This window comes from Aspergillus viridinutans (genome assembly GCF_018404265.1).
Source record: "Aspergillus viridinutans IFM 47045 DNA, scaffold_1, whole genome shotgun sequence".
NCBI classification, from domain to species: domain Eukaryota; kingdom Fungi; phylum Ascomycota; class Eurotiomycetes; order Eurotiales; family Aspergillaceae; genus Aspergillus; species Aspergillus viridinutans.
This window is the reverse complement of record NW_025091217.1, coordinates 3,964,033-3,988,011: the sequence shown is the minus strand read 5'-3', so window position 1 is coordinate 3,988,011 and position 23,979 is coordinate 3,964,033. Positions and strand designations below refer to the sequence as shown.

General features: G+C 37.5%; 3 protein-coding genes across 3 annotated transcripts; 1 reads left to right on the top strand and 2 right to left on the bottom strand.

Moving 5' to 3' along the window:
- Positions 1–16,698: 16,698 nt before the first annotated feature.
- On the bottom strand, positions 16,699–18,523 carry Aspvir_001128 (uncharacterized protein; the record flags this gene model as incomplete). Its single annotated transcript, XM_043266256.1, has 6 exons — positions 16,699–16,732; positions 16,792–16,904; positions 16,957–17,366; positions 17,431–17,721; positions 17,790–18,180; positions 18,221–18,523. The coding sequence occupies 6 exons, from the start codon at positions 18,521–18,523 to the stop codon at positions 16,699–16,701; spliced, it is 1,542 nt and encodes a 513-aa protein (XP_043122191.1).
- A 557-nt stretch (positions 18,524–19,080) lies between these two features.
- On the bottom strand, positions 19,081–20,655 carry Aspvir_001127 (glycosyltransferase family 69 protein; the record flags this gene model as incomplete). Its single annotated transcript, XM_043266255.1, has 1 exon — positions 19,081–20,655. One exon carries the CDS (start codon positions 20,653–20,655, stop codon positions 19,081–19,083), a length of 1,575 nt encoding a protein of 524 aa, XP_043122190.1.
- A 701-nt stretch (positions 20,656–21,356) lies between these two features.
- Positions 21,357–21,953, top strand: Aspvir_001126 (uncharacterized protein; the record flags this gene model as incomplete). Its single annotated transcript, XM_043266254.1, has 1 exon — positions 21,357–21,953. The coding sequence occupies one exon, from the start codon at positions 21,357–21,359 to the stop codon at positions 21,951–21,953; it is 597 nt and encodes a 198-aa protein (XP_043122189.1).
- Between the last annotated feature and the right edge of the window lie 2,026 nt (positions 21,954–23,979).

The window sequence follows — 23,979 nt, the reverse complement described above, 5'->3', positions numbered from 1 at the left end:
AAACAGAATAAGATAATATAGATAATATAATTATAAAGATAATTAAGGAAGCTAAATAGAAATATATAATAAAAAAGAATAAGATAAAGTACTTATATAATAAAAGATTTAATACTACTAATAAGAGAAGAGAAGAAGGAGAAGAGAATCTATAAATCTATAAAGAGGAGAAGCTCCTATACTACTAAGTAAGTACTATATAAAGCTATTTAGAATATTTATAATAATAAGGTTAAACTACTATATAATAAATATTACTTAAGGGAGTAATATATTAGTTAATAATAATATTACTACCTTATACTAATAAATAATACTAAGTAATAATAATAAAACCATTCTAAATAGACTAATAAGGAGATATAATTTATATAGGTTAGGAGATGCTATAACACCATCTCCTACTATAGAGATATAGTATATAAAGAGGGGAGATAGTTATTAGATATAGTAAACCTATATATAGCTAAACTACAGGGATTATATATATAGCACATGACCTACAGAGATATTATTAACTACTAAGGTGCAAGATGCTTACACCTTAGTGATTAGTTCTACTATGAAGGCATTGCTGCTACCATGTTATCTACCATTCAATAGGGAGCATTCCATAGGTGCTCTCACACTACTACTTACTTAATAAGGTAACTATAAAGAATACCTATCTACTACTAAGAATTTAAGAACTCCTAGATTAAGTAGGTTAAGCTAAGTATCTTTTAAAGCTTAATCTTCTCTCTAGTTATTAGTAATTATAAATAGGTAAATTATTAATTCTAAAGATAGCTTTTAATATATTATTTAATAAGTTTAAGTAGTTAGTAATACTATTTAAACTTTATAATACTCCTGCATTATTCTAGATAATAATAAATAGTATTATATAAGACCTTAACTTTATAGTAGTATACCTTAATAATATCTTAATCTTCTTAGACTTAGAAGAGGAATATTAGGAGCATATTTAATAAGTACTTAACTAACTCTAAGAATATTAGTTATATATAAAACTCTTTAAGTATGTATTCACTAAGAGAGAAATATAATTTTATAACTATATTATTAGTAATAAACTAGTTTAACTAATACCTATAAAGATTAAGGTCATAAAGACATAGCTAAAACTAATAAATATTTATAAAGTTTAATAATTCTTAGGACTAGCTATATACTATTACTAATTTATATATAAGTTTATAAGAATTATAGCTCTTCTTTATAAACTTCTAAAGGAATTAGATACTTTACTTTATAAGAAGAAGTTTTAACCTATAGTCTAGAATACTTAATATTAGTAAGTATTTATAATACTAAAGAATATAATAGTTTATATACCTATTCTTAAGATTACTAATCTCTTACTACTATATTAAATCAAGACTAATGCATCTAAATAGGCTCTTAGTATAGTACTATTATAATAAGATAAAAGGGGATAGTAGCATCCTATAGTATTTAATAGATAAAAGCTTAATAATACTAAAAAGAACTATTCTATATATAAGAAGGAGCTTCTTATAATTAAAGAAGTACTCTAATAATAGGACTACTATATTAATAATAGTTAGCCTATTATAATTATAATAGATTATAAAAGCCTTTAATATCTCACCTATATAAAGATATATTTGAAATGTCTTATATATTAGATTAAAGAGTTTTAAATATATAATCTAGTTATTAAATATTATAAAGGAACTGAGGTGGTTATCCCTAATATAATAAGTTATTAACTAGACTTTATTAAAGAAGGTCTAGTAAATCAAGCATAAATACCTACTTTTAGTCTATCTATAATATAGTTATAGTAGATAACTAGTAAAGAATGCCTTTACATACTATTATATCTCTATAAACTAGAATAGCATTTATTAATAATCTTATTCCTAAAGGGTAAGGATCTAAATATATCTAATAATATTAAAATAAAGATTAAGATATTAGTACTAAACTTTTAACTTAAAGTAGAATTTATTAACTAATAATCTACTAATTAACTATATTATATTAATAAAGGTATTAAAATACTATATCTTAAAATTCCCTTTTAAAAGAACTTTATATTATAGCTTTATAACTAGTTTAGCTATCTAGCCTATCTAGCCTTATTTAAAGTAATTTATACCCATGCCTAGTAGCCTATAATATAAAAAGATATCTAAGATATTACTAAGAGCTATCTAAATTATTAAATAGTAAAGCCTTTAAGACTAAATCTTAAATATAAAGCTATACAGCACTTAGTGAAGAAGGGTATTTATCTATTTAAATATTAGGGAATTAATCTTATTAGGTATCTACCTATAATACTAAATAGTAATTAATAGATTATTATAGCTATTAATTATATAACTAGTTAGGTTATAGTAAAAGCTATACCTAATATAAAAGAGGATATATTAGCCTATTTTCTCTATAAAGATATCTTTATTAATTATAGAGTATTTAAGGAACTACTCTTAGATAATAATTTAAATCTTCTATCCTAAGTTATAGCAGCTTACCTTAAGATTCTTAAGGTGAAATATTATATAATAACTCTAAACCATCCTAGAACTAATAGTAAGAATGAAAACATGAATAGCTTACTAGGTAAGATATTAATAAAGTATCTTATAGGTAAACTAATATATCTATAGGATAAATATCTACCTCTAGCTATCTTTACTACTTAAGTATATATCTATACCTAGATAAAGCTATTACTATTCTACCTTCTCTATAATATATATCCATCACTACCTGGTTATCTATGAACTAATTAACTAACTATCTAAGGTATTAAAACTTAATTATAATATATTAACTATATATAATCCCTAGCTAATAAGAAGCTATTAGTATATGTAATTAAATAGAACTTAATTTAAGATAGTAATATAAAGGAATCTTAYCTTATAAAAGATTAATAGRTCCTTATTTAGAATAAATCCCCTTAGAAGTTCTAATATAAATARTTTARYYTATATAAGATTAAATAATTAYACCTRCTYAGTATATAYRYTATTTYRGAACCTAATAGATATATAGTAGAGAACTTAATTAATAGCTAATAATTAGTAGAAGCTAATTTTAATAGYAAGCTAGAGAAACTATAGATATTAGCTATACTAATATAATAACTATAGAAGGTAGGATTATTACTTTATATACTAATTAAAGTATATAAGGTGCTTAAAGAAGTTAAAGAACCCTTATTCTTATATAATAAACTTTTAAAAATAACTTAAAAGGATTGGGAATCTGCTAAATATTTAGGAGTATATTTAAAGTAGGTAAGGGAGGGTATCTTAATAAAGTAATATACTTAATAAATAAAGATTTAAGAATATATTAATAATATACTAATAGGAACTAGCCATCCTATATACTATCTAAAGGAGTTAACTCTAGGAAGTAACTAGAGTAAAATTAACTTAACTTCTTTAAATAATAAGTTAAATAGGGGAACACTACATAATTTATTAAAGAATAATTAAATTTAATAGGATGCTAATAGGAGAGATATAGACTTTAATAGACTATTTATAGTAGTAGTTCTAACTTATTAGGAGTAATTAGAGAAGGATAAGTTATCTAGTATTATAAGAATATTTAGATAGGAGAAAAAAGACCTATTTAATTAGAGTTAAAACTACTTAAAAATAGCTAAATATAAAAGAAAATAGCTAAATAAAGGGATCTTCTAGGCTTTCTTAACTTTATTAGCTTCCTTAATAGGAGTAATACTTAACTACCTTAGCCTCTGCCTCTACCTTAAAGACTAGTAAGACTAGTAAGTTACTTATCCTAATATATCTTATCCTTTAGATTAAGTTCTTTATTATTATTATCTACTTTATCAGGGTGAAGAGCTTCCTTAAGCTTTAAAATTTTTCTATTAATAAGTTTAGAGAAATAAGTAAGATTCTTCTAAACTACTTAAAATATAATAAGGTCTTTAAAGTTAGATATTAATATAGGCTAAGAGAGAATAGTACTATTAAAAAGATAGTTAAGATAATATTTCTTAAAGGGAGTTAGAGATACTCTACTTAAAGTAAGATAATATTTACTCTTTAGATTACTAAGACTAGAAAAGACAGGGTTAGGCTAAGATAGGTTTAAGTAAGGATTAATAATAATAGCTTCTATAGTAAGATCTATACTAGAAATAAAGGGATCTATAGTACTTAAAGTTAGAGTAGTATCTAAGATTAGAGGACTACTACCTAGTATTAGAAAGATTAAGATATTAGAGTATACTACCTTAACTTAAGCTTTCTCTATAGTAGTATAGTAATAATAAGTACTTAATATAGGAATAGGGTTCTCTTTAGGACTACTTAATTAACTTAATCTAGTCTAATACTTTAGATTAGTATTAGGTATAGGCAGAGCAGCTTTACTTATAGAAGAAAAGGAGTAATAACTATAATAACTTAAGCTAGATTTAGTAGTAAGCTTAGGAGGAGTCTAGTATAAAGTATTTAATTATTATTTAGTAGATATATTAATAGTATTACTTAGAGGTATATCTTATAAGGTAGGACTATTATTCTAAATCTTTAGTAGACTACTAGCTTATAGAATTATCCTACATGAATAAGTAACTATTAGTAAAAAGTTTAAAATAAGAAACTTATATATTATCTCTAGAATTCTACTACTTACTATAACCTAGATAGAATTCATAGTTTAACCCTTTCCTATACTATAGATAATTAGTATAAGCGCCCTAGAATAATACCTAAGTTATACTATTTAAATTATACTTAGGAGATATAATATATTTAAGAAATATACTAAAGTCTATATATTACTTATAACTAGGACCTATAGCAATACCTTACTAATAGAGAATAATAGCTAATTACTAAGATAGGTTAATAATTAGCTTAGTTAATAGTTTACTACTCTTACTATAAGACTATTTAATATTATAAACTATATCTAGGAGGGTAATATAGGATCTATCTTACTTTATTAATAGAAAATAATACTTCTTTATTACCTGCTTAATAGCACTATAATGATCAGGAATAAGCATCTTTAAATTAGGAATAAGAGTATAATAGCTAAGGAGTTATAAAAGATGAATATACTTTATAAAGAGGAGAGACTATAAAAGTCTATTAATCTAAATAAATAAAAGCTAAGCTAGGGGATCTAATATTAAGGCTTAGTTATAAAATATCTTATATATTAAGTAAGAAAAGTTAAGGGTATTTATACCTAGGCTACTTATACTAGTAGTAAATACTTACTTATTTATCTATGCTTATTAGTTAATTCTACCCTTATTAATTTAATTATTTATATATATATATAAATAATAATATTTACTATAATTCTTTATACAGTGCTTAAAGATTATTAATTACTTAGGCAACTTACTTATTAATATTACTAAGTAAGGTAATCTAATTATACCTCTTATATATTAAATAAAGAACATACTTAGCTACCACTATAGTGATTTTAGGATGATAGCATAAAGAATAATTTAGTTAATTCTATAGATTATTAATAAAGAAATAATGATATCTAATACCAGATCTAGAAATTAATATATCTTAGTAATAGTTATATCCATATGGTTGCTTTACCAGGTGCTGATAAATTTCCTATAAAAAGATAGCTAACTAAGAACTCTGTAGACAAAGTTTGATCTAAGTAGGGAAGGATGTGATATTAAATAGTATATATATAACTTTAGGGAAGTCTATTAGATGTGTAAAGATATCTAGTGATTATTATTACTATTATATAGTTAGTTAGACCTTACATTCCTTCTTAGCTTAGGTCAAAATATAAAAGAAGACTAGAATCCCTTAAAGTTAATAAGATATATATAGGGCAGCTGCTGGCCTACCCCCTACCCTTACACTCTTTGAAGACTCCATGTCCTTAACAACTACAAATATCCCAATACTATCCTTTAAGATATCTATCTCTATCTAAATTAGTAGAGTTAGATTAAAGTAATATAATAGCAGTGCTACTTAAAAGACTATAATAAGTCTTTAAAATATAAGCTTTTTAATAAGATTAAACTTTACTAATCTTAGTTTCTTTCCTTCTTTCATTCCTCTTAGGAGATTAGTTAAAGGTAAAGTAATTAAGGAATAGTTCTTAATAAATTATTAATAGAAATTATAGAAACCTAAGAAGACTTAGATATTATAGTAACTATAGGATTCCTCCTATACTATAATAGTTTCTACCTAGCTTATATCTATAGATATACTATTAGCTAAAATAATATATCCTAGGAATTTAACATAATTTTGGTAGAAGGTATATTTAGAAGGTTTAGCATAAAATTTTATCTTCTATAGTCTTTCTAAGACTTAAGAGATATATTTAGTATATTCCTCTCTTATTTAGGAGAAAATTAAGATATTATTAAGATAGGTAATGCAAAAGATATTAAGAATATTATATAAGATAGTATTAATATAATTCTAAAAGATAGCTAGTATATTTATAAGACTAAAAGGCATAACTATATATTTATAATAGCTATATTAGATATAAAAGGCTATCTTCTATTCATCTCCTTCCTTAATATAGATTTAATAATATATATCTTAGATATTAATCTTACTAAAGTATTTCACCCCTAAGATTTAGTTAAGAATCTCTAATATAAGAGGTAATAGGTACTAATTCTTTACTATTATCTTATTAAGTCTATAATAATTAATATATAGTCTTAACCCTCTATCCTTTTTTAGAATAAAGAGAATAGGGGCTCTAGCAGGGCTTTTAGAAAGTTAAATTCTTTTATATACTATATTCTTATTAAGATACTCCTTTAATTTATAAAGTTCTGCTTAGGATAAGAGATATAGTAGACTAAATAGTAGTAATTTATTAGATTTTATTTTAATAGTATAATCCTAAGAGGAATAAGAGGGTATAATCTTTAATTTCTTTACTAAGAATATATTATAAAATCTAGCTAATTCTAGAGGTATATTTTTAAGAGAATAATATTTCTAATTCTTCTCTTTCTTAGAAAGCTATACCTCTTTAGGTAGCTTAACTAATATAAATACTATTATATAGTTATAATATAGTTTTCTAAACTTTTAAGGGGTGGTTAGGGAGAAGGTTAATATCTTAAATTACTATTAATACTTCTATAGTAATAAGTAGATATAGAGGTCCTATAATATAGTTATTAAAAGAAGAATAGGACTTCCTTTAAGTTATAGATCTTAATTAATAGTTATATAAGCTTATTTAAAACTTTATTTATTACCCCTAGAATTATAAGTAATAATAGGGACCTTCTAAACCCTATAAATAAGGATAATAAAGTTATTAACTACTCTAATAATAAGGATAGTAAGTTTAGCTTACTATAGCTTTTATAATTTTATAAAGGTAATACTAATAATATTAACCTTAGTATAGCTATTAAGATTAGTATATATTTTAAGGCTATTAGGTAGCTATATTAGAATATAAAAATAACTAGTAGTCCCTACTTCTAGATAGGAGATTAGAGATATAGATTTTATTCTAACCCCTTATTATTTTCTATAATTAATTAGACTTTAGCATCCTTTATAATATATTAGTTAGTAAGATATTCTTTACTACTATATTTATAATATTTTAAGGGGTTCCTATCCTTATTAAGTTAGTTTTATTTAGATTTCTTAAACCTTTTAAAATTACTTTAGAAGTATTTTAATAAATTACTATCTTAAGATTTTCTAATATCCTTCCTCTTCTATTTTTATTATTTCTATAAAAAGATATAATATTTTAAAGCTATAGATACTATTTTATCTTAAGTATCTAGTAGCTTCTCTAAATATTCTTAAATATAAGTATATAACTCTAATATAAGGCTACTAAAGAAGGCTAGAGCTTATTACTTCTTATCTTATTAAGGAAAATATTATTCTAGGGAATCTAGATAATAATAAAATTCTCTAGAATCCTTATCTAGATATTAATAAGCCTAATATAATTTAATAATAATATTAGCCTTAATAGTTTTAGTATTTTAGATTAGACTTAAGGTCTAGTCCTTAAAGAACTACTATAAGTTTTTAGTATTTTATTATCTCTCTATTAGTATTTTATAGATTTTAATATACCATTACTGCCTATAGGTGGAATCTATTTATATAATAGTAATAATAATTTTAAATTTATTAAGGCTATATTTCTTTAGGGCTCCTCTAAATATATATTCTATATCTTAGAGCTATTCTTCTCTTTTCTAGAGTAAATATTTAATAGTAAAGATAGAAAGATTCTTAAATTTAATTTCCTACTTATCTTCTATTAAAGAGAAGGTATTATTTTAGTAAGAGAGTTATTTAAATTTATTAACTCTTTAAATCTATTAAAGATATTTAAGTTTAGTAATTTATTATAAAATTTATTATAATTTAGCCCCCTTCAACTCTTAAGATTAATTAGTAGGAGTAGAGGAGTTACTTAGATTAGAAGATATTTCTTTAATAGGACTATATTATTCTACTAGTAAAGGGGTAGAAGTAATAGCTTTATAGTAAAATTTAGTAGATATTATAACTAATACTTAGGTAGTTAAAGAAAAGAAGGATTAGAAATTATAAGGATCTATATTATAGGGTAGATAACCTATTAACTAGATAAGAATTAGTAATAATAATTAATAGAAAAGAATAATAGAGAGTAGTAGATTAATTTATAATAAAACTAATCCTTATCTTCTTAAATATTAGATAAGGAGAATACTATTTATCTTCACTATCTATCCTAGATGCATTCAGTGATGATTCAAAAGCAGCTTAAGGTATGAAAATAGGAGGTTAAAAATAATTAGGACATAAGGGATAGCTGCATAATTAAGTAGCTGGGCTATAGCCAAGCCTTTACACTAGCTAAGTAAATAATAATAATATCTTAATATTACCTTTAATAAAGCTATTAATATCTTAAATTCCTATATAATTAGCCTCTTAATTAATATATAAAAAGCCTCATTCTTCTATTACCTTAAGGATATAGGGGAGAAGACATTTAGCAGGGAGGTAATTATAGAATAGATATTTAAGAAGCTAGAGGTAATTCTCTAAGAGCTATAGATAGATTAGGACTATATTAACTTAGTATCTATAGATACTATAAGTATAATACAGTGTACCTAGTCTATCTTAGCTATAAAGAATAAGATAAAGTATATATTCTATATACCTTATAATTCTTATAGCCTCTAGCTTCTTATTAAAGATATCCTTCATCTTCTAGTAATCTATACTATTTTCAGCTAGGCTACTAGTATTATTATATATTTTAAGGCTGCTACTAAGCAGATCTAGATATTATATTAGATTTAAAAAAGGCTCTATAACAGGAAGAGATTTAGCCTTCTTATTCTAGTTATAATATACTAGGGCTCTTAGTAAATAATATTAAATGCCCTTAAATACTTACAAGAGGCCTTAAAGGAGTAGGTATTTTAAAATACTAAAGATTTAAAGAAGATTAGTAATATCCTTTTTAATTAAGACTTCTAGCTTAGAGTTAATAACTTATATACTCTTCTTAAACCTATCTATAAGGCCTAGCTGATGTCAGAGAGCTAGAAATTAAATATTATAATTATAAGTTATCTTATATCCTAATAATCTTGTTTACTAAGAAATAAGGTGGTAAAATAGTAAATAGAAATATAAAATTATTTAGAATAGTAGCTTCTAACTTCTAGCTTTTAATAAGATATCTATTCCTTCCTTTATAATAAGAATTCCACCTAGATTAAATACTTTAAATACTAAATATTATCTATTTACTAGGTTACCTACTATCTTTATCCTTAGAATACCTCTATTAACACCCCTCTTCTACTAAGTTTAATTCCAGAGATAGAAGAGATCATAATATAATATAAAGAAGAGAAAGTAATAGATTAATTCTTCTATTTTTAGAGTAAGTAAGAGGAGTTCTAAAGGCCTTCTCTCTAGAAGAAGTATAGTCTACTAGACTTCTAGCTTTAAGTAGTAAGTTCTACTATCTTATACTATTTTATATAGAACTAATTAATAATCTACTCCTTCTAGAAATAAATAACCAGTTTAAAAGACCTTATATATTTTATAATTTAATTATATTATACTATTGCTAATTCTGTTACCTCTGAATAATTATTTTCTGTGATGGGCCTGCAGTATATAAAGATTTAGAATTAACTTAGTATAATCTAGATAAATTAACTGGTTTATATCTACATGAACAGCAGGGTATTAGATAAGCTGGATAAGACTAAGGGGCAGCCTAGGCTAGATAGTGATCTATTAGATAAGATGGATATTAAATATGCCTATAAAGCTATTAAAGAGGAAGCCATCCAGGACATTAATTTAGGCCTAGAAGATAATAAGATTCTACACATAAAGATCTTCTAAGATAATCTACACCTGGATATCAATGATAAGGGTAATTCTAAAGAGAAACCAGCTAATCAGCTTACACTACTGTAGTAAGTGCTTAGAAAACAGCCTTAGGAGGTGTAAAATTAGATTCTATGCCTAAGATTTAATAGTATTCTATATTTTTACATGTTAAATAGCTTTAAATTTGAAATTTTTTTTATGTTTTACTGGGGCGGCGGCTGTGTCGCTAGATAGCCTAGATTACTAGTAAATTACTAGGTAAAGGGGGGTCAAAATGACAAACTTTTTCATATCAAGAAAATCCCCTGAAAAATGCTGATATTTTGACATTTTGACATTTTGAATACCACCCCTATTCGCAATTCTGGACGTCCGGATTCGACCTAGTTTTCAAGAATGCAATTTATTATTGCACTCCATAGATTAATTGTCAAAATTAGCAGAAAAGTGCTCGTCAAGAGCTATAATCAGGTTCCCGGTCCGGAACCGACGGGGAGGTCCCTTCAGAGTTCAATGGCCCCGACTAAGGAGGTAGATACGTTACTAGCCTTCGGGGAGGTAACTAGCAGCCACTATCTACGGTGCACTATTTGGAACTCGAATTGCCCTAGTCCTTCCTATGTGGACCCGTTCCACAAAGCATGAACCAAAGAAGGTTCGTTGTCCGTGTTCTATGGATGCGGTTCCACGCCATTATTGACGGGTTATGGATCGTCGGCAAACTTGTCATTTGTCAGAGCCAGCAGAATGCAGACTGCAGAATGTCAGGTGAGAATTATTATTATTGACTACGGAGTACTGAAGTACGTCCTGTCCTGCCTGTGGAAGAGGAATCTTCGGTGCTAGGTTCCGGCGATTGAGAAGAGAGAACAAGCATGCATGCCACATTCCTCTGCAATGTTTATAGCCCCTACCTTTCACGAGGCGATGTAAGGAGGTCAACAAAGGCTGGGAATGGCAACCAGTAAGATGAGGCGAGAAAAGTTATCTGCACAGATAGAGTTAGGCTCGTGCCGTTTGCCTTGAAGAATGAAGATTCCAGTGACACCTTACTCCTGTCACTCTGAAGTACGAATATTCTATGATAGATCATTATCTGGAGCTGGCTGTACAAAATCCTTGCGGGAGCCTCCCTACGTCCATTCCATTTTCAAGCTCATTCCTAACTGAGTGCTGTTGAGGAGCAACTCTCAAAGCATACTTGAAGAGTTTTGTCCTACCTCGAACAACCAAATGCCTGACTGATGGAGCTGCACTAAGGCATGTATAGGAGGACACAGTCATTCTTCCACCTCCTGTCGAGAAGAAGCGAAGGAATTTCCAGGAGTCTACTTCCTCTTGAGGTCATTTGTCACCCCGGATTGCCTTGAATGTTTCCGCTCTTCTCCTCCCCGAGAATGGCCATGTCGTGGCGGAGGCGGCTCCCCTTGACTCTTTTCTGGACAGCCTAGATATGTGGGACAAAGATGTCTGATGAGCTTCAATGCTAACGCCAAACGGGATAGGGGACTTCAGTCCAAGGTTCACATGTTGAAGTCTGGAGCAGCGTGGGCGTTATTTGTGGCCCCATGCTTCAACCTTGTGTCAAGCCGCTCGAATGACCAGACGCGCAAAAGGAGGATCGCAGTCTCATGTCATTCTGCTCTGTTAAGACTCAAGACTCAAGATCTAGTGCTATTTTTCTGCACTGAAGGCGGCAGAATTCTGAACGTAGCTTGTCTTGACCAACATACGCTTTGGATCTTCTCACCAGATTGTTGAATGAGTGAGTGAATCCTCCTGGCTGATTTGCTTCGCTTCAGGCTGTCCGTTTCCATGAGTCTGAGCGATATTCGAAGGATCTGTCAGTTTCTCTGTCGACTTATGCATATCAGATTGGCTGATGAGTGGTGAAGTTCTAAAAGTCCCAACTCCCTAGGCTCTCCATCTAATTATGGCCTTCATTGCCTCTTTTCGGTAAATGCTCTCAACTGAGGGTCGGTGTTTGATCAGACTATACTCCGTCTTATTATTAAATTCAAGAGGAAAGAAGGACTGGAAGAACGATCTGCCTCGTAAGTCGTTTCTAACCCCCGCACCCAACACGTGGGGCCAACTGACCAAGTCCAGAAACCTCTGTACCTACCTATGTTTCTCGCCTGTGCCGCAATTTATCAGAGGCTTCCCTGGCGAGTTGAGATAGGCGTGCTGACCCTGCCACTGTCACCAGCATCCCTGTCCTGTCGAACAGAAGATTGTTCCAGATCTTTGCTGTTGGTGAGTAGTGTTAATTAACTAGCCGGACGAGGCCACGTACAATCTCCACGATATTAAATTTAGCCACTTTGGTGGTCCTGGTGCCTGATGCTTATACATTGCGGCGCAGGCAATCTTGAATCAGCACTCTGGCCTCTTAATCAAATGAAATTGTCTGCGCTTGGACCTTCCGAGCTTCAATTACTATTTGCAAGTAGTGGTTTGTTATACTTGGAGATAAGACTCTGGTATATCCGGGCAGGGCCACAGATCTTACAAAACATACATCTAATGTACACCAGTGTATATCCATACAATGCATCCATTGTCTTTTTCTGGATTAGCAAAATTCGCGAAAGTGCGTAATCCGCTAGTAACTTTGCTAGTACTCCATCCCACTCCACCTCTTCACGGACCGCCGTTTCGATCGACAGTCTGCCAATGTGATGAGATGCGATTCTGCTGTCTTAGCTGCGTTGGCTTGAGGGTTTTTTTCACCTCTTGGCCACTTCTAAAAAGCCTGAATCAACTATCAAAGACCTGACATAGAATTCTGGTTCGATCTGTTGATCCATCTCCACTTGCACACGATGTTACTACTTTTGTCATTTCGCACTCATAAATACTGACTGTCCTACCCGCTCAACTCGCAAGGTTTCGTCCGTAAAGCTGCTAACGCTCAACTATCACATCCTCATCCAGACTGTCGGGTCTGTAGAGTGGTATCGCCCATGCAGGCATCAGACGGTGGTCCCCAGCTTGCTTGGAGGCAATCAAATCATTAATCTAATTTTGATGAGTCTGATGCCTCCTTTGGGTATGTCGTGGTCGCCTAGCCTAGCCTCTGGACCTTCATACCTGGAGCCCTTGAGTCATGACCGTCGCTCTCAATCGCGGATTTTTAGGAGTTTTCGGATGCGTGTCACTTCCCGCATTGACCATATTGGGTATGTCGGTTGTCGCCTCGTGAATAGTTCATCACGCCATGTACTCTGTACGCACAGGATACTGCATGTGGAGATCATCATACAGAGCAATTGTTGCTGATATGCTTCTATTGCTTACCGCTACTATGACCATCGTCTGAAGCAATGCAGTATGGTGTCACTATCAACTAGATTTGGAATTGTCCACCTATGACCCATGCGCCTCGGGCTTGCTTCTACTGCTGCTACAGATAGTTTGTAGTAAATTAGTAATTCGTGTTCAGAGTCAATACTCCACCTGGATCGCCTTCTTTCTTTGTTAGCCCTTCTGAAGCCGTTTCGTTCCACTTTCCACTGCTTTCTTCATCGGTGATGTCCGCTCTAATCCACAATAGAAACTTTGGCAATCCTGTCCCCCTCGGCGACTTACCCAGCTGCTATCGTATTAAGTCTCCGTGAGGCTTCCTCTGCTAGTACGTGGTTAGTTTACGGGGCCAACTGAGACTTGAGTCTCATATCGTCATCAAGGTTCCGAGTTATCCAGCTCCACATCTTGGAGTGCATTCAACCTAATAATGGGTACGGAAGACTCGAGTATATACTTATTGGCTATTGCCAACAGGGTTTTCCGCCTTGTTTCATAGACACGACGATCAATCGATCGTCAGTTTCGACTTGAGCTCGTCGTGGTATCAATTCTGTAGCCTAGAATAAATGCAATATCTTCCTACGCAGTAGTTAAAGAGCGATTTTCAAACCAAGTCCGGACGTCCCACTGTGTCCATACTCCATCCCAGACGAATTACCCGCATTTATGCCGAGTCGTGGGTAAAGCACTGTTTGGCAAGTTAACACCTTGTCTCTCATCCTACTCTTCCTCTCTTGGAGCCTAAGATAGCAATCGCATCCTACAGAGACAGAATCAGGAAACCAGCATGTAAGCTATCAAATCAAAGCGCCTCTTGACAGGCGATCAGAGTCTCTGCCATGATGACCGTTTAAACCCAATCCTTCAGGAATCGTAGTTCGTAAATGCCGTAAAAGAGACCCGGTTGTGGCGGCGGTGTCTGCTGTACGGTATCGTACGATACAGTTTCGAACCCAACCCACGTCAACAAAGTTTGCCCTATGTTGGAACAGGAAAGAGTCTTCAGGCCTGATGGTAGAAAGAAGGTTCGAAGCAGTGCCCTGAGCGTTGAGGATGAGCTTGTTGAATATGTCTGCAAGCCCGATACGCTGGCCATTCGCAACGGTGACCTAATTAAGCTCAGAGCAAGCTCAGGGACTCATGCAGCTGGCGATCGCAGTAGCAGCCCTTAACGGACAAAGGTCATCATTATGAACGTAAGGATCCGAAGGAGACTTTCACGTCTTCTCAAAAGGATGACTTCTCTCGGTGATGATCTCCGAGATCTCTTGTCCAGTTGAAGGGGGGGAAATGCGTGAATTCGGATACTGTTGCTGTAGTTTTGATATATTCTTCGATCGCTTATGCTTCAGAGGAGGACTTACAGTCTGCCGCTTAGGAAGTCTCGGAATGTCTCTCATTGTATCAGTATGAGAAACGCCATCGCTCTGGTTCTATCTTCAATCATTTGAAGCCGTAGTTAGGTTTGCCAAATCATCCAGCCTTTCGAGCGCTTACTAACTGCGCTTGAATCAAATCCAGGCAAGCAGTTTAAGGCTTTTCTCAAATTCCCAGCAAGGCTCCTCGATAATGACAGACCATCTCATTGTAAGCATCGTGGTCCATAGACCATTGCGAAAGGCGTTTTCAAGGACGTATAGGGATATTCTCATACTCAAGCATCGACGTACTGGGAAGATCGAGACAACGGAGGAACTGTCGCCAACAAAACCCAAAGAGAAGTGCCAACCACGTCCTGATGTGGCGATTCATCAAGTGGTAGCCACCCATCGCAAGATGCGACATCAACAGTGTATTGTTTGTCGTCGAGGTCCTAGAAGAATGTAGGTATTCGTCGCGGCCTCAATGGAGTCTCATTCTCTGCAGGCATTGCTCTGACAACGAAGTTTGTATATGTCTATTCTGTTCCATTTATACAAGATACGTCAGTAAACAGGTAGGATACTCAAACGGACGGCGAACCGATCATACTTGTATCATTAACACTGTTGAGAACTCACTTTGTCACCCCTGTGAGATTCCAGCGGGTAAGATATTGCATCGGTCGTCGATAGAAGAGAAGGAAGTGTAAGTGCCAATAACTCCCTATCCAGTGGGTATCGACGCGAGAACCTGCAGCCTCGAGATGGTCATGGGAGGGAGCGTCTAAGCCGCGCAGGAGAGCCCTAACAGTCTACCTGCTAACGTGTGCATATTTGAGACGAAGTTCATGTGGACTTTCAGTATTCCAAGAAGGGAGTCTGGCGGTTTCGAGGTAGTCCAACGGTGGGCTCTGCCGTGCAGGCGTTTGATGAGGGAGGAAGTTTCGTTGACATTGACCTGGTACTAAGGGGAAGAAAGCAGTTAGCGGCACTGTTTTTCACAAAGACTCGGAAGTTGGATTGAGAGTTGAGAAGCACCTTTGTATGTATACATAGTCGTTACTTGACAAGGAGGCTTGAGCCTGGAGCTTCCGTAATGCTTGCGCTGGAATAATTCAGAAACGGTAGTGAACATTGTCAGAGAAAATGCGTCGTCAGAAATCAGGGGCAAGAGGAGCAACAGGGGCCAGCAATGAGTATGTCCAATGTAAATTGCAATGTGCTTATGGTTGTTGATATGGCTCAGGCCCTTGATTATCAAGGGTCAAAGCTGCGAGGCTAGGGTAAAGCACAAATAATGCCAATCAATATGTGATCAGTACATCCAGAAGAGAACCATTTTTCTACGATTTCTCTTATCTCTTGAAATTAATCCATAGACTGCATGATAGCGCAAGCTATTAATGAAGTGATAAGTCGTCACGGAATAACAGTACATTCGAAATCATTTTATTAAACCTGTGGCTGAGACATGATAATCATTTCTGTCAACAACTAAACCCCTATCCATCGTATCAATCCGTATGCTTTAAGCTCTGACTACTGATAGTGTGCACACATAACCAGTCGAAACTCTGCAGACTCCAAATCGAAGCTCGATGCTCGAAGAATGATGCATCTGCCAAAGTCGTCTGCAGTTCTCAATCGGCATGGAATTCGGTAGCGAGCTCGCATCTAATAGAAGCAAAGACATCATTAGCTCAGACATCAGCAACTGATAGAGGAAGACCTACGGGTCGGCTGCGTGCTGAATGTTGCAATGTTCCCAATCAGCGTCGCGAAGGATGGCAGCGCGGAATTTGACAGCATCATCGATACTGCAGAAACGGAAGACAACGTTGCGTGGCTAGAGACATCATTAGCACGCAAGCCACTCTTGGAGATGGTTGCCAGCTTACCTCGCCAGGGACGCAGGAGTCCACGATCTTCTCCACCTTGCGATTGTTGGCGCCGGCTAACTTGAGAAGCTCGCCCATGTTGATGCTCATGCTGACACCAACGGCGCGGACAACACGGGTGCTGCCAATGGAGAGATTGAAAGAAAGCTGAGAGCTGATGACATCGACCTCCTTGCCCATCTCCACGAAGACGGTCTTTCTCTTCTCTTTGTCAATGTCAATGCCATTGGGGTACTTGTCATAGAAAGACTTGCAGGCCTCGTGGTCGCAGAAAAGGATATGGGCTTGGTTGCCGGTGGGAGTAATGTGGATGCTCTCAACCATACCACCATGGATAAGCGACAGAACCTTGGCAGGAGAACTCCAAGCGGAAGGAAGTCCCTTGATAATAACGCGTCTAACTTGAGCCGCTAGCAAGATGTCATATTAGCGTCCACAAGTCCACCCAAAGGAGCAAGAGGATCGATTGCATACCTGGCTTGTCACGCGCGACAGGAGTGCCCCAGGATTTGAACGTAGTAAGATTCTCACGATCCTCTTCAACGACGGCATTGTCAGAAGCCTTCATAGCTGAGACAGCATTCTCAGAAGCTACAACAGGAGTTTCCTGCAGGATGAACTCAGCCGCATCGCCGCGGAAGCCGGAAGCGGAGGCCTTGGGAGCTTCAGCGTCGTCGACGATGCCAGGCATCAGAGACGCGTTGTTGTTATCGGTGTTGTTTTCAAAGTCACCAAAGCCGTCATCATTACGCGAGTGGGAGGCTTCTTCATAGACAGATCAATGTCAGTTGTGGTCTTTGAATGTTTTAGCCGCGTGGTAGAAGTCAACTTACCAGAGGGCCACGCGTCGTTGGAAGCGGACACGGGCGCAGATCCATTGGCATCAACAGAAGACTGTCCGCCAAAGTCATTGAAACCATTGGCAAAGCCATTCTGTTGAGTAGAAGTATCCTGACCAGCCTGAGCTTTGGCCGCAGCGGCAGCCTCACGAGCCTGCTTCTCTCTAAGAGCTCGAGCAAAGGCCATGAAGCCAGCAGCATCATCCACGTCAGCGACGGGATACTCCTTTGCGAGTTCAGCCATCTTGGATGGAGTGTAGGAATTGTAAGAAGAATCTCCAGATGAGTGGCGGGAGTGGCGAGGTTTCACAGGGCGGATGTTTGAAGGGAAAGAAAGTCCACCAGAGGTACGTGGGGTTTTGTTGACAGGGGCAACATGGGAAGACTGTTTGGGGTTGGAAAAATGTAATTAGCTTCACTCTCACAACGTGTGCATGGCCCGCTTGTGCAAAGACGCCGATGTAATCAGGTGCACAGGACATAATGCTGAAACAAACACTAAAAAGGACAGAGAAATGGACGGAAAGAGGACCGACCTGCTGAGAATACTTCAAATCCTTTGCTTTATCTTCTTTCTTAGGCGCGTGTCTGCTTTCCTGCAGGCCATGAGAGTCCTTTCCCACGACATTGTCGAAAGCGTTAATGATCATGTCTGAGACTTGCTTGAGATCCATGGTCTCAGGTAGTCTGAGAGCGGTATCAAAAGTCTTTGCTAGCCAGGAAAACATAGAGAGAGCTTAGAAGGATGAAGAGGCTTTCAGTCACACACTGTCACTGTAAGAGTAGGAGCGGAAAGAGGTGGTAGATGGTTAGATACAGAGTCATGGACAGGATGGTGGGAGGTTTATGCTTGTTATATAGCTCTTGGATGCTTGCTTAGCACAAGATAATGACTAGCCACCGGAATTATCCTTCTCACTACCTGGAATTAGGGCATGACAACGGAAATATCCGTTTCACTTCACTCAGTGACAGGCACGATGAGATACCCCAGCCGCCTTCACTGACAATAAGAGGCTGGGGGGGTGGAAGCGTCGAGCCTAAACCATCAAAGACAAACAATTAGCTTAAATATTTTTCAAGATATCACTTTCTTCTTAGGGCTGAGGCTTGGACATAGCTTCCAAGGTCATGGCAGATCTGGAAGATGAGTATACAGGGAGGAACCAGTTTTGAAGATCGAGCTTCCGTGAGCTTCAATCGATTATTTATGTATATCGCTTTCATATTAGACAAGAAGATAAGATACCAACATGGAACTGCCAATGGTAAGACTTTGTCGAACTCATGTTGACGGTACAGGAATGCTTTCATAACCTTCCTGACCCGGCCTGCGATTCTCGACGATAACTTGCAGCCCTCGACGTCCGCAATAGCCGTCATTCCCAGCAATTCGATCGATCTGTTGGAAGGATCCTCCACTATCTTCACTTGCATCTGCAATCCATACTGTTTCCTGAACAGTTTGGCCAGGCACCTCTGCCCTTCGTGGGTTGTACCACGGCAACCCCACAAGGTGATTCCCAATGTTGTGGATGAAGGAATAGAGCTTCTCAAATCGGCGTGTGGTCCAAAGCCAGGACCAACTACGGAGGTCGTAGGCGACACGCACGAATGGGTTCAAGTAGATTCCGGTGTCGGTTATCTCATCTGGTTGCAGCTGAGGTTTCTGAATGTCCGCATGGATCAAACAGCACTCAGAAGCTTCCCAAAAGAGGTCGTGAGAGGCGCGGAAACGGGACGGAGCTTGATTCGAACCCTTTCCTGCCGTGCCATGCTGGAAGAATTTGGCGTCAAAAGCGACCATTCCTCCCCAACAGCTGCGTACACGCACGGCATCTTTCCCAGCTAGCACATCCTTTCGGCTATCACCATGTCCGGCTGTTGAAAACCACGGAAAGAAAGGAAGGCCCATTCCATAGCCCTGCAAGTCACGAGTGGCGTACGTGTCATAGAACTTGAACGGGTTGATGAAGTCGACTGCGCAAGCTGCCCGATATTGAGAAACCCCATTTTGATCTGCATTGGTGGAAAACAACAGCTGAAGAGCATCAACTGGATCGAAAATGACGTCGTTCAGGTACAGAAGCTTATCGTAACGCGTCTCAGGATCATCGTCCAGCGGTTTCAGAGCTCGGTTGCGAACCTCTGCCAGATACTCGATGCGCTTGATACGTTTCTGTCCGCCGGGGACTGTAACTCGGGGCAAGCTGTCCAGATCCAGATGCTCTTCGAATATGATGGAGCTCTTGCATGGTACCCGCTCCTTGAAATCTTGCAGTGCGCTTTTACCCTCTGGCCCGCTATCATTCTCGTATATACTTAAGAATACGTTATCGCTTCCCAGCAGGTCAATGAGCCGAAGAACTCGATCGCCCCATTCTCCGCCTGCTAATTCCCCGCCACGGTCATATAGGCTGGCAGCCACGAAGACCTTCTCATTGCGGATATTGCCTCTGCCCGACCTAGTCGATTGCGAGACTGCATCCCGGAGAACCGAGTAATGCGACGGCGGATGAGTGTAGGATGGACGAAAGATTGAAGTCAATACGACGAGGGCTAATATAATCCCTGCAACGACATGGATATAGAAGCAGGAGCGGCGTAGAAGGAGACGTCGATAGCAACTTGGTCGCGATGAGGCTGATAAGACGCGTCGCGAAGATTTGAGGCGACGGTAGCCGGATGAAGTTGACGAGAAGAGCCGCGATAGGAAGGAAACTCGGTTGAAAAGCCGTCTGGGTCTGGGAGGAGCTTGTGACTCGAAGTCGGCCTCGTCCAGGTTGAAAGTTCCCTGAGAGTCGACAGAAGATCGAGTGTCAAGCTCGTACTCATCCGGATGCAGTAGACGGGCAGACATGACAAGAATCGTCATCAGCTGCTGGGAGCGATTTGCGGACACATTCCTCGAATGTTCTGTATCAGCTGCTCTCGCATCGATGGGACATGCGCAAGAATTAGATACTATATCCACTATCCTCGTCGTCTCAGCTCAAAAGCACGACTGTCTCCCCGTGTCTGATTATGTCAGCCAAGGTACCCTCCGCCAAGGCTGAGCCTGGAGATCGCTGAGGGATCAACGCTGTGGCTTTTGCCCCGTCCAGTCGGTATCAACTGATACTGGATGCCAACCCGTCAAGGCATGTGGCAAACCGAAAGATGAAATTTCCCGATGTCTTGTCTCGTAATACATTGCCAGCTACCAAGCTTTGAGGATGGCAGTCCCGGCTTTCTCCGCTCAATTCTCCGACGTCAAGGTGCCAAGGGTGGCACCCCACCCAGAATGAGCGTGTCATACCGTCAGAGAGGGGCAGGATCACAAGCTTACAGGCAATAGCCCGTATACTGAGTAGAAACTGGACCTTTCGCCTTGCTGACGCTTCTTTCCCAGTCTCTATTTCTTACACTTTACCACTCGTATATAGCTGGCAATTCAGGTACCTGCACCTATAGATTCTGATCCATTTTCAACCTTCTTCCTTTGCAAACGGATTGCGGCGTTCCCCATTGCTCCGAAAGGCCTTGCTCAAGTGTTACCCAAGCTTTAAATACACAGGCAATATGACTCAAGCTCGGTTTACATTTGCCAACTCCTCGGAAAATGTTCCTGGTAATGGCACCTTACCTCCCGAGTTCACGATAAAGGCGAGTTCTTCTACGGATATCTGGTCGAAACCGCCCTCAACGGAACGCTTCAATGCACCTATCCTCCATCGCAGTGTGCCCTTGAAGTCATTCAAGAGGGCTCGAGTCGCAGTCAATGCCAATTGGCAGCAGAAATACGACCAAGGCGGCCTCATTCTGGTCTCGATTGCTGCAGACGGAACCAGAAAATGGGTGAAAACAGGCATTGAGCTCACGCACGGCAAACCTCATTTGAGCACTGTCTCGAAAGACCGTTGGGCCGATTGGAGCTTGCTTGCCATCCCTTCTGGCGGAGCAGCAGCAACCATCGAAATCGTCAGGGAAGCAGACGGGAGCTTGTGGATTTACTTAGTCGAGGGTGTCCAGAAGTCTCCTCTCCGTGAGCTTACATGGTTTTTCGAGGAGCAAGAAAACGTTGAATGCTGGGTTGGCGTCTATGCCGCGAGGCCGTCAAGTGAGGGAGGTGATTTGGTGGTCAACTTTGGACATCTGATTGTGGATCTGGCCGAGTAATACTCAACATTTACATGTATGGACTGGCACGTGTATGTGGTAGGCGAGCAATGTTAGCGAACTCGATTCTTACAAGACCCTTTCCTTTCTCCCGGCGATAGAGGGCTCTTGGATAGCACGTAGACTTCAAAATGACAGTGTCAAGAATCGTACTATTGGATCCAAGTCTTTCTTGGTCACGCCCACACCTTGGACTCGTATATATTCCTCTTTCTAGACAACGCTAACCGATGCGTTGATCAAGCAATTGCCGGCGCATGGCACTTTCTCCAGGTGTTATTATCGAGTTTACAATAACGATACATGTTCGGAACCAACTCAGCTTAAGAACGGAGGTCAGAAGTTCTGTTTTACAAGACGGCGCTCAGTACGCAACCGGCCTCGAATACCAAAGTAAGAGCCAATGAAGTTAGAGTGACTCACTTGTATCTAAGGTCGAAGTTTTGCGAAGTCTTGGAGGAGAATATGACACTAGTGAAAGTGGTTGAGAATATTACCCGTTTGGGGCAATAACCCAGGGTTGCAGACACCACGCACTAGCAGTGGTTCAGGACTAGAAGCTCGTTGACCCACTCATAGTTTCTCTAGTCATAAGTTGTCCCGGAAAGCTCAGGTATCAGAGCAGAGTGATGCGGTACTCAATTCTCCGTATTGTTGATGGTCCGTGGCTGTGACTGATGATATGACATGGCTTTTGTGCCTCTTCAGATTGTATCCCTAGAACAGCCCCCATAAACTGACCAGAAAGGCCATCCAATCTAAAGGCCTCTCGGTGACTCCATTAAGTATCTACTCTGAGAGGGGCTCGTATTGCTTTCATACCTTGTGCTGCCTGAGATAACCCGCACGTCCCCACTTGCGTAGCTGATCTTTTCGCTCAGCTGGCGGTCAGGAGTCTGAACCTAGATGACTACAAAGTTACAAAACATTGTGATGACTTAATATTTACCTAGGCTTTATTATGCGCAAAGTGCTATCTCAAGAGTAGACCAAAAACAGCATTACTTACTGTGCTCTGTAGGGTAATATAGATTGATTGATAGAATGTGGGATATCCCGTCGAACCGGCTGCGGCAGGTGATCAATGATCTTATCATATCTGATGGTATCCTGATTGCCACTTGATTAGGAATGTGACTCGACTACTCTCCCGCATTCCCGCAAGTACCCAAGTCCAACCCGACTTTCACCCCACTTATCATCCTCACACCACGCTTGTCCGACTTGCAATCCGATCTTCGTCTTGCTCAGTTCTTGTCATGATTATTTGACGATTTTTTAACGATCCACCACGATTCCCGATTCCGATGGTTCCTCCCTTCTCCGATTGCCGCACAACCTGAACGCCGAGGGGCAAGCGCCCTGACGACTTATCGATAACGACGCCTAAAGCGCTCATGACAGACTTGACAGTTCATGAACAAGAGGACATACAGTACAAAGCAGAGCAAGGCTCTCCAATATCCTGGTGCCTCGCGGGTCCATATTACCTATTGGAGCCTCGGGCGTCAAGCCCATAGGCTCTTCGGGATCTCATATTTGCTGCAGCCCACGTCGAGGTGCATAAGTGCGGTCCTAGATCGTGTTGCGCGGCTGTAATAAAATAATAGTTCGAAAGGATTGTCAGCCCTCCTGACTCGACTACTGGGTCTTCCTGTGCGGCAGGCTTACACCCATATCCAGATCTGTTACTGATGAATTCGGTACCCGACTCGGAGCATCGCGGACGTTTCTCATTGTTTTCTTCTTTCCCTTTTCCTTTACTGGGATACCCCTGGTTTTCCCACCATTTGCACTTTGCTTTTTCTATACAGGTCATCGACTGGCTCGGACCACGAATATCCTCGAACTTCAGCTCACTCATATCTCGGTGTGGTCACTGCTTCGCTGCTCGGTGCCTTGCTTCGGTTACGGCTTGCTGACCCTGTTACACATACACTCGTGCTCCTATTCGAGACCACGTTTTGTCGGCATCTATAAATGGACATCGCTTTTACAGAAGCAATACATCTGAGTTTCTCTCTGA